The sequence below is a fragment of the Leopardus geoffroyi genome, chromosome A3, assembly GCF_018350155.1.
Source record: "Leopardus geoffroyi isolate Oge1 chromosome A3, O.geoffroyi_Oge1_pat1.0, whole genome shotgun sequence".
In the NCBI taxonomy this organism is placed as follows: Eukaryota; Metazoa; Chordata; class Mammalia; order Carnivora; family Felidae; genus Leopardus; species Leopardus geoffroyi.
In genome coordinates, this window is record NC_059336.1 from 24281894 (window position 1) to 24293805 (window position 11912).

The window sequence follows — 11912 nt, forward strand, 5'->3', positions numbered from 1 at the left end:
AAGCATTATTGGGGGGCCTGGGTGGTTCACTCAGTTAAGCATCGGACTCTTGATTTCAGCTTAGGTCATAATCTCAACAGTTGTGAAATCAAACCCCATGTCAGGTTCTGCACTGGGCACAGAGTCTGCTTAAGATGCTCTCTATTCCTCTCCCTCTGCCCCTGCCCTGCTCACGTGCATGCATGCATGCACACACTCTCTCGAGAAAAAAAAAAAAAAAAAAAAAAAGACTCTCTCTCCCTTTCCCTCTGCCCCTCCCCTCCCCCCAAGCACGTTTTCTTTCTTTCTCTTTCTTTCTCTATTTCTCTCTCTCTCTCTCTCTCTCTCACACACACACACACACACACACACACACACACAGCATGAATAAAAATTAGAGCAGGAAGAAGGTGGACTCCAAAACAAAACACTTTGGGGGAAGAAAGAGGACTTCACAGAATAAATGATATGATAGAGAGTTTGAAAAATACTGAGTATAAGATAAAGACAAATAATGCAAGAAAAATGGCAGGCAATTTTTAACTTCAGAGAAAACAAAAATCTGTATATAAAAGGAAATGCAGGGGCACCTGTATGGCTCAGTTGGTTAAACATTAGACTCTTGGTTTCAGCTCAAGCCATGACCTCATGGTTCCTGAGATCGAGCTCTGCATCCAGCTCTGGGCTGGTAGCACACAGCCTGCTTGGGATTCTCTTTCTCTCTCTCTCTCTCTCTCTCCCCCCAACCTCTTTCTGCCCCTCCTCCACTTCTGCTTTCTCTCTCTCTCTCTCAAAATAAACAAATAAACTTCAAAAGAAAAAAAAGGAAATGCAATCATAAAATATTACTCTTATGTAAACTCTCTAGAGCCTGTTCAGGTCTGGATGGCAGAGGAACTAGAAAGAAGGGCTTCAGGATTCTGGAGCAGTCTCCAGTGATTAAACAACTCTGGCCTAAGTTTAAATTAACTAAAAAACAGAGCTAGATAGATGAGAGAATGAAGTTGGAGGAATATACAAGAACAAAATTCTCATCTATCATAATAGGAAGTCACAATTCCTAAAGTATATTGTATAAGCATACTACTTAAAACTATGGAGGTAGAGCACCTGGGTGGCTCACTTGATTGAGCACCTGACTTTTTTTTTTTTTTTTTGAGAGAGTGCGAGTGCACAGGTAAGGGAGGGGCACAGAGAGAGCGGGGAGAGAGAGAATCCCAAGCAGGCTCCATGCTGCCAGTGCACAGCCCAAACCGGGGCTCAATCCCACCAACTGTGAGCTCATGACCTGAGCCAAAATTGAGAGTTGGATGCTTAAATGATTGAGCCACCCAGGCTCCCCTGAGCATCTGACTCTTGACTTTGGCTGAGGTCAAGATCCCAGGATCGTGAGATTGAGCTCCACTTATGGAGCCTGCTTGAAATTCTCTCTCCCTCTATCCTTCTCCCCTACTTGTACTCTCAAATAAATAAATAAATAAGGAGGTTTTAAGAGAAGTAACCACATCTGGCATATTTGCACTTTACTTTTTTATAACAAATGTGACTTATTTGTAGCTTGGTTTTACTTTATTGTTAACATAAAATAATTGAATAATAATGGCCCACATGGTACTTGTCTCCCACTCCTCTATCCCTATATCCATAATACCTAACATACGACTATCCAACATCTTTAAAAATTCTTGTTGATTGAGCGACCAATGTAAAAATGGGATGAAGAGAGGCGCCTGGGTGGTTCAGTAGGTTAAGCAGCCAACTTCGGCTCAGGTCATGATCTTGCGGTCCGTGAGTTCGAGCCCCGCGTCGGACTCTGTGCTGACAGCTCAGAGCCTGAAGCCTGTTTCAGATTCTGTGTCTCCCTCTCTCTGACCCTCCCCCGTTCATGCTTTGTCTCTCTCTGTCTCAAAAATAAACGTTAAAAAAAAAATTTTTTTTTAAAAATGGGATGAAGATATCTTGTTATGGAATTATAGGATTTTGCACTAGAAGCAAATTTAGAAATTATATAATCCAATGCTTCTCAAATTGGTGTTCCATGAAATACTGCTTCTTGTAATGTTAATAGCACGCTGCAGAAAGTGGGGCTCAAATAAATTTGGGTAATCCCGTGCAAAAAAATTAATCAGGTGTCTTTACTATAGTTCTTGGAGGCTTTACTATGTTAATACACATTGGGAATCCCAGAAAGGTAATTTATTATGTAGTGTTTCTCAAATTCATTTGTTTCATGAATTAAGCCCCTGCTACTATCTCTAGTAATGAGTGGTTTCTGGAGCATTCTTTGGAAAACACTGATCTAGTCAACTCCTCTCATTTTACAAGTAGGAAAAGAGACTCTCTAGAGCCTGTTCAGGTCTGGATGGCAGAGGAACTAGAAAGAAGGGCTTCAGGATTCTGGAGCAGTCTCCAGTGATTGAACAACTCTGGCCTAAGTTTTCTCAGTCTTTCATCATGCACTTGAATTATTTCAAACAGTGAACAACATCAGACACAAGCCTCTCCTTTACAGATCTTTAAAGATTTTCTGATCCCTAAGGAACCCAGGAAGTGAACCCAAGTGTCAAATGGAGCTCAAGCCATAAAGTCCAAGGGCAGAAGCTAAAGGAAGTCTCAATAAAAGACTGAGTTTCAGTGGCAAAGTAACCCTAAATTGAGCAATAGCAATGTGAATAGACCACTCACATTTGTACAGTTTTTTTCCAATAAGTAAATAAATGCTTTCACAACATCATCTCACTTGAGATGAGAAAGACGGGATAGAATTACGATCCTCATTTTATGGAAGAGGAAAGGGACTCTCACAGAGTTAAATGCCTTGTCTGTGGTCATATAGCAAATGAATGGCAGAGTTGGGCTCATTTTAGGGCATTAGGACTCTTATTAATACATCACAAACTGGGCAAATTTTGACTGAATACCCATTAACTCTTCCATGAAACATCCAAACTACTCCTATTGGCTCACTTAAAAAGAATAGATCAATTCTCAAAATGCTCATGGTGGTGGCAGAATCAACACCCCAATTATTGGAACTTCAAGGTCCTATTTGGGTTCAGTGTAGTAATACCACCTATAAGCTATGTTGCTAGAAGGAAGGGGTCTTAAAAAGTTCCCACTAGGAAGGCAACATCATCTAGTGTTACCAGCAAGAAGTCAAACAGACTTGAGTTTGAGTCCTGGCTCTACCACTTACTTATAAGCCCTATGATTTTATTCACTATATAACCCTCTGTGCTTCACTTCTTCACCTATATCGCACAGCTGCTAAAAAGCTAATGTTAAGAGTTAGAAGGATAGCATGGTGTCACGGTTATGAGTATAAACTCTATAACTGTCCTAACTGGGTTTGAATCTCAGTCCTACTTCTTACTAGCTGTATGACTTCAGATAAGTCACTTAACATCTCAGAATTTCAGTTTTCACATATCTAAAATGAGGAAAACAGTGCATTCTTGGTTGTCAGCATCAAATGAGATAATATTTGTTAAGCACTTGAGCATAGTGTCTGATACTTTTGGGGAATGTCATCAAAAAGATGTGACCTCCAATCTACCTGATTGACCCTTCCAGCAGTGGGAGGCTTCTTACCCCTTCCCATGTCCTTGGAATGTGGGTTCCACTTGCCTTTCCTGCTCAAGGACATAGCCTTGAGATGTGATGATGTAGTACTGAAAACACCTGCATGTTACTAAGCCTACTTAGGACCTCTACACACTTTTAAGATTTGGAGGGTGAGTACAGTGTTCCGTTTGTCTTGCTGCTGTCCAAGACAAGCTTTGTATGTAAGTTCTCTTTGTTTATTAAAACTGCCACCTACGAACCTGGAATGGCTGCCTCTTTCTTCAGTCTCTCCTTACCCTCTGCTTATGGTGGGGAGGAGGGGGGCGGTTTCAGATTATACCTGGAAAACTCCGGGAAGGACTGCAAACCCACAGGTATTATAGTTCACCCAAAGATGATAACAACAATGGTAGTGAAAATCCCAATATCCATACTTTCCTCCCAAAGCAAAATGAGAAAGATTGCTACTCAGTCCTATTCACTTCCATTTACCCTCCCCTCTCTTTCCTCTCCAACTACAAGCCAAGAATGCCGACTAGAAGTCAGGACACCTGGCTCTGAATGTCAATTCTGTCACATACTAGTTATGTGATTTCAGTGAAGTCACTTAACTTACTTGAGGTATTTTTCCTCATCTGAGATTAAATTAGCAATACTTTACTTACTCTCCTAGGTTGTTGCAAGGATCAAATGAATTAATAGATTTTAAAGTACTTTGCGAACTATGAAACACTATAAAATTTGAGTGGTGACTTTTTATCTGTCACAGGCTTCAAGATAGATGTTTTTACCAGTAAAAAGCAACTTTATCGCCAAGTTTTTTCTCATGGACAATTCGATCCAGTACGTTGTAGCAGATGTTGGTAGTTGCTCCTTTCATCCACTCGATGAAGATTTTTCCTTTAGTCACATCAAAATTGTACTGGAGGAATGGGCCAGGACATGAGGTCTTCCAGTAAAATTCCTTGGCAATGTCTCCCCAAAACTCTGCAGCAGAAAGGGAAACCAAGACGTCACCAAATTTCTCAGACATATTTATCCTCAGATGGCTTACCAGTCTATGACACGAACAAGTCACAACTTCTCGGCCCTATACTCTAGGACCCACGACGGAGGTCCTTCCTTTACCTGTCTAATTTTTATCACCTACTACTTTCCTAACCTACCTTCTATTCCCATGAGCTGAATCTTGACTCAAATTTCTTCCTTCTCTCAAAACTGCCACTCCGTTTTTCACCATCTATTCAAATCATAGCCACACAATGCCTAGCACAATCAGTAATTTAACAAATTAAGTAGTGAAAGGAAGAAATCCTTTACCCACAGAGCCTTCCATAATATCTTTCTCCTAATTTGTTCATTCATTCACTTTCAGTAATTATTTAATGAGCATCTCCTCCTATTACATCTTGACCAAGTGTTACTTACTATGAGTCAGATGTTGCTTTAAGCTCTTTATATGTATTATCTTATTTAGTCTCTACCACAACCATAAGAGGTAGGCCTTGTTTCATTCTCATTTTATTGATTTGAAAAATCAAGGCTTACCAAATGTCCATTGACTGATGATGGATAAAAAAGACGTGGTATATATACATAATATATAATGGGTGCTGGGTATGAAGGAGGGCACTTGTTATGATAAGCATTGGATTTTGTATGTAACTAATGAATCACTGAATTCTACTCCTGAAACCAATATTGCACTGTATGTTAACTAACTAGAATTTAAATAAAAATTTGAAAAGAAAAAAAAAATGAAAATCAAGGCTCAGAGAAGTTAAATAACTTACCCTAGGTTATATAGTTACTAAGTCAAGATGTGAACTGCCCAGAGGAAGACATTTTTGCTAAAATCTAAAAGAGAACAGGAGTTTTTCTCCACTTCCATACCAGGAAACAGGGCCATGAGATAGAAAGGAACCAAGGGTATATGTTAAGAGAAACTCCCTGGGGCTGAAGCACTGAGAGTAAGAGTAGCAGAAATTAATTCGTAAACCGGGCAGATCATGCGATCCTTCTGGGCATGATAAGGAATTTGATATTATCCTAAAGAAGAATGGAAAGCCATTGTAAGATTTTAAGGAGAGGGACATGAACAGATTAATAATCTTAAAATATTTGCCTGCTACTCCATAGAAAATGTATTCAACAGGTGAAACATGTAATGTCAGAGCACTTAGGATACTGTCAGTACAAGGTCAGGAGCTAGAAGGAAGAGACACACTTAGAAACATAACAGTGAAAGGAAATTTAGAGATTATTATCCCCATTTCACCAATAACAAACCAAATTCATAGAGGTAAAGTGATTTGCCCAAGGTTATGTGATTCAGTTTACACAATCTAGGTGGAAAGATAAGACTAACACATGAAATACTGTTGAACATGCAAAACAATATAGTTGAAAGCTAAATCATATGGTGTACAACTTGCAAACAATGTAAGAAATCCAAATAATTTTTAAAAAAGATAAATCCAATGTCAGATGGCTCTGTAAAAGAGATACTCTTATATGATAATAGCATTATAAGAAATTGTCACAATCTTACTGGATAACAGGAAAACGACTGACGAGAGCCATAAAATTTTTTATACCTTTAAACATCTGCTAACTTAATTTTGGGAAGCACACTACAAGAAAAAATTCCAAAGGAAAAAAAAAGTGATTGCTAAAGAGATGTTTGTAGTAACACTATTTATAACAGTGAAACTGGAAACAACCCAAGAGCCTAATAATTAAAAAAAAAAAAAGCTGATGAAAACTAGTAATACTAGTAGTAATACAACAGAATACTAAATGGCCACTAAACAGAGGGCAAATGGGAACTGGCATTTTAGCAAATGGCCATTCCTGTACCAGGCACTGGACCAATCTTATTGAATCTATTTGTGTGTGTGTGTGTATGTGTGTGTGTTTTTAAGATTTTATTTTTAAGAAATCTCTGTATCCAATGTGGAGCTTGAACTCACAATCCTCAGATCAAGACTCACTCGGTGCCCCTCACTGAATTTTTTTTTTCATATTAAAACACTCATAATTGAAGTATTTTTATTTTGTGTACAATGAGTGAGCATTAAGGTAGGTGTCCTGGATATCTGTGGTTAAGGTAGGTATCTTGGATGACCCACTCACGGTAGTTTACTCAATCCAATTTAATACAGCCTGTATCCTCTGCATACTGATGGAAACACTGGCGGCACATACTGAGGCTGTGTTTCCCTGATCAGACTGTGGCGATTTGAGCAGACATGGCAAGAATAAAAACCCTGGCCAAACTTCCTCAAATGGCCCAGTAGAGCTACTGGTGATCTATCTTCTCTCTCCAATGCAGCAAAATGAGACAAAAGGCTTCACTGAATGTTTATCCAGCCCTATTAAGTATATATTAACCACCCTAATTTTATAGATGAGAAAAACAAAGCTCAGAAAACATAGGAACTCTCCCAAGGAAACACACAGCTAGAAACCAGTATACACAATCACATCTGTTGTTACAACTACATTGAATACATGTATATACTCAAAAATATTTTTAAGTGATAATAGTAGGCACAGGTTATATAAAACTATTTATGAACCCCATTTATGTATATCAATAAGGATGAGGAAAACTGAGTTTTGGGACACTTGGGTGGCTCAGTCAGTTAAGCGTTCGACTTTTGATTTTGGCTCAAGTCATGATCTCACGGTTTGTGGGTTCAAGCCCTGTGCTGATAGTGTGGAGCCTGCTTGAGATTCTCTCTCTGTGCCCCTCCCCCCTTGCACTCGCTCATCCACACCCACTCTCTCTCTTCCCCCGCCTTAAAATTAATAAATAAAGTTTTAAAAAATAAAAAGAGGGGCGCCTGGGTGGCGCAGTCGGTTGAGCGTCTGACTTCAGCCAGGTCACGATCTCGCGGTCCGTGAGTTCGAGCCCCACGTCAGGCTCTGGGCTGATGGCTCGGAGCCTGGAGCCTGTTTCCGATTCTGTGTCTCCCTCTCTCTCTGCCCCTCCCCCGTTCATGCTCTGTCTCTCTCTGTCCCAAAAATAAATAAACGTTGAAAAAAAAAATTAAAAAAAAAATAAATAAATAAAAAATAAAAAGAAAACTTGAGTTTTATGATCACTTAGTTTTGTTTTGGGAGGGGTTTGTTTTTATTTGGTGGAAGTATTGAAATCTGGATGCTTCATTGGCATGCATTCTTTTTTTTTTTAAGTTTATTTATTTATTTGGGGTGACAGAGAGAGAGGGGGAGACAGAGAATCCCAAGTAGGCTCTGTGCTGACAATACATCGCGGAGTTCGAACTCACGAACTGTGAGATCACGACCTGAACTGAAATCAAGAGTCAGATGCTTAACTGACTGAGCCACCCAGGCACCCCACCATTAGCATGCATTCTAAATATGAAAGTTCAGAAGAGGAAAAGATGAGCATGGACTAGATGATCAGGGAATGTTGTGTGGAACTGGTGGGTTTGACTAGATAGAGAAGAGCAGAAGGAAATGGGCAAAGGCAAGGAGATGGGAAATAAACCTTTGTGTAATCAGTATATCAGTGAGAATGACTGGTCTAGAATAAGGGGTGTGGTAAGGAATAGCGGGAAATAAGAATAGAGAGGTAAGGTGTAGCTAGTTATCCAGACCTTGAGTAAACGGCAATTTCAAATTTTTATTTGAAATTGGAGGAAACAGGGAACTACTGAAAGTTTCTGAAGTGACATATGAAAGCAATGTTTCCAGAATCTCAATCTAATAGTGTTTATTTTAGATAATTCTACCAGAGAGATTGGTGGGTGAGACCAGGGGACGGGAGAACCAATTAGGAGGCTGCTTCCTTGAATTAAAAGGTACTGTGGGAATGGAAGAAAAGGTAAGCAGAGATATTTTGAAGAGCATTTAACAGAATTTGGTGAAAGGCAGACTGTGGGGTCAGGGAAGAGGAAGACTATAGCTATCAGGAGTATAGGTTCTGTAGTCAAGACTACCTTAGATCAAATCCCAGATCCACTGCTATGCAGCTTTATGGCCTCATGCAAGTTAGTTAATCTCTCTACACTTCAGTTTTCTTTTCTGCATAATGGGGATAACAGTCTATATCAAATCAAACAGGATTTGTGCTCAGTAAGCAGTAAGCAATCTTTAATGAGATAAAGAGATAGAAAAGATCCATCTATAGTTGATAGATAGATCTTATTATAGAAGAAGATGATGAAAGAGATTTAGTTTGGGATAGTGGCACTGACAGGGATTAGAAAATTAAGGGGAGAGTAGTTTTGGGAGGGAAAATTGGTAAATCCCAGACACAGTCATGTTAAATATGGTGTAACATCAAGGTATGAGAATAAAATGGTCTACAGACCTATGAAATCTGGGACCAGAGCGTAAGTGGGATCCTGGGCACAGGGCTAAATATATAGAAGTTATTATTGTGGAAATAGATAGAAAACAGATGAACTCATGATGGGGAAAAAAATAGAAGAAAGAGAAGTGAAAAGAGGTCTGAGGATTCAAACTTGAACACTGCCTGTGTAGCAGTCAACCACCCTACACTTGATTCAATCTTGTCTTGCATTACTCAGTAATCCCTTGGCCCACGTTGTTCTTATTATCAGACTAACCACCATTTACTGAATGCCAACTGTGTTTCGGGCACTCTATCATGCACTTATCACCTGCTTTAGACCTCAAACAAACGTAGGAGGCAAGTATTATTATCAGCATCCTACGGACGAAGAAAAGGAATCTTAGGTTTAAAACTCTGCTTAAGACCTCACAGTGAATGAATGGTAGATTTGGGGGTGGTCTGATTCATTGCCCAGGCTTATCCCACTGCCAAACATAATGCTGCCTCCCAACGTTGATACAGTTTTGACCCCTTACCCAGACTGAGGGCAAGGGCAAAGAATTTTCCATACACATTCTTAAAGACATGGGACTTTCTATCAGAATTTCTGAGTTATTACAATCCCAGCCCGATTTTTTTTTTTTAAACTGCATCTTAGTGACTTGTTCGGTCTTACATTGCGTAATTGCCGCTGGAATTTATGAAATATGAAAAACAGATCTGGGACTCCGTTACTAATGTGGGGGACCCCCAGGACGGGAACCAGACCCTTTACTAACCAACTGTGGAGACTAAGTCACAGGGTAAAGGTGTCAGGAGGCAAAAGCTGAGTTGGCATGAAAGGGAGCAAAGAAAGTTCTGTAGCTCTCCTCCCCTCGAGGCGCCCCTTCACCTCTGCGAACCTCAGGAACTCAGACCTTCACTCGCCTCAAGGAAGCCCCAACTCCTCACGAAATCCCCAAGTCGCCAAGGAACTCCCTGGTTCCTAGGGAACCCTCATCACAGAACCCTCCTCATCACAGAACCCTCCTCATCACAGAACCCTTCTCCCTACAGAACTCCCATATCCTCCCGGAACTTCTTTTCCATCTCCTCAAAGAACCTGTCTCTTCATGAATCCTTCAACCTCCCAAGAGAAAACCCAACTCCGCCAGGGACCCCGATCTCCTCACGTAATCCCCGTTCCCCACGCCTCGTGCCCAATTTCTCACTCTTCTGCAACCCCCCACTTCTCTCCTCACTGACCCCACCCAGGGCCGCCCAGGCCCGGCCTCACCTCGCGGCTCCTCCACAGAGCGCCGGTGCAGCTCACGGTAGCGCTGCAGCGAAGAGACGTGCGCTGAACGGCTGACCTCGGGCGGCGGAGACCAACTCCGCACCCGGCTCCGGGGTCCAGACTCCTCCCGCTCCCCGCTCCCGCTCCCGCTCCCGCTCCCGCTCCGGCCCCGCTCCTCCGGAAGCCCCATAGCGTCAAGTTCCGAGCGCCGTAGCAGCCTTTGCGGGTAGCTTCTCGCGCCCAGTAGAGGAAAACAGGCTGGCCCGGGGGCGGTGCCTTACGGGAGGAGAGGCCCGGCCGGCGGAGGCGTGGCTTAAGCAGCCTCGGCGGATGGCGGCCCGGAGGGGCGGAGCCATGCTCGATGGGGTCAAAACGAATGTTAGCAGTGACACAGACTGGGAAAAGTCGAGTATTGCTTGAGGGTAGGGGCGGAGCCGACTGCGGAAGGGGTGGGGCCACAGGGGAGGAGCTGAAGGGGCGGGGCGCGTGACAAGAGAGGTTGGCATCTTGGAGTGACAGAGGAGGGGAGGGGCCAGACGTGACAGCAGAGGAGGTGGGCCCTCTCCTGTCATGGAGTGACAGGGAGTGGCGAGCCTGGAGGTAACAAGAGAGGAGACTGAATCATGGAGTGACCACAGTGGGGTGGGGTCTTGGAGTGACAGATGAGAAGTTGGGTTAGGGCGGGGCTCGAGCGGGAAAGAGCTGGGCAACCGAAAGGAGTTGGATCTGGCCCATAATGGAGACACCCCGTGATCTGATTGCACAAGCCTGTCACTCCACCGATTTGGAAAGCCAGGTGGAATAGGGTCCTTTCCGGGTGGCACTGTTCTCCTCTGAGAACTATCCCCCAATTCTGAGTAAACCACTCCCCTCTGTCCCCAGGAAAAACGCCTCCCACGACGTTGAGGGCTCGGCCTGGGGACAGGATGCCCTCTCTGCTAACCTTGGGGCCAGCTCAGAATTTACTCCCACCTCTGAAGATATGTCTTCACTCTCCCTGCCTCCACAAATTCCCATATAGATCTCAAGTACAAGACGCAAGTGAAGACTAGGAGGTGCTTTTAGGTCTTTGCTAATAAACACATCCCCTCATTATGCAAATAATGAACTCAGGGAAAGGAAATAATTTGTGCAAGGTCACAGAGAAAACAACAACCAGGTTAGGACCAAACCTAGGTCTCCTGACTCCCCTTCATCAGGCTGAAGGTAATGCTTGTAAAACAGTAAAGTCTATGCAAAATAGGAAAACTTACCCTTCTTTCCTTCCTAATCTTTTTACTTCACCAAGAAACCCCTCCTACTTGTCACAACTGGGCTCAATTACCTGACTTCCCTCCATCCCTTCTACTACAGAAAGGAGAGGCCAGACAAGACCCTCTATCTCCCACCTGCACTCACCACCAAGAAGGGCCCTCCCCACCCATCAGTTAACAGAATGGCTGTCAAGGTAGGAAGAATCCTTAGATATCTAACTCCAAGGGTGATTCTGAGGGTCAAAATGGGCAGCCCCCACCCCCTGAAGCCTACACAGGGCTTGTGACCCCACTTGGCCCAGGCTATCTTCCCATCTTCTCCTTTGTTCTTTGTCCAGCTAACCACAAGCCCAGAACACCCTAAATTGAAAAAACAAAAACTCCCCACCACCAGACCTATGATCCAGAGCCTATTCAATCCTAAAGTGAGAGTCTCAGGGCTCCCTGAAAGGGTACAAACCTCATGGAATGGACATGGACCCCACTGAGGAGACAGATAATTCATCAAGAA

General features: G+C 42.7%; 1 protein-coding gene and 1 pseudogene across 2 annotated transcripts in view; both read right to left on the reverse strand.

The window, feature by feature from the left end:
* The window catches only part of ACSS2 (acyl-CoA synthetase short chain family member 2), a 50785-nt gene extending 40255 nt beyond the window's left edge, over positions 1-10530 (reverse strand). The window contains exons 1-2 of one of the 2 annotated variants that reach the window (XM_045443645.1): positions 10149-10530; positions 4335-4530 (exon numbers count right to left, since the gene is read on the reverse strand). In XM_045443645.1, coding sequence (XP_045299601.1) covers positions 4335-4530; positions 10149-10338 — 386 coding nt within the window. In that variant the 5' untranslated portion in view covers positions 10339-10530. The remainder of the gene's footprint in view (positions 1-4334; positions 4531-10148) is intronic. The other variant, XM_045443643.1, reaches the window with a different exon arrangement.
* Positions 6356-9961, reverse strand: LOC123579740 (annotated as a pseudogene).
* Positions 10531-11912: the final 1382 nt, after the last annotated feature.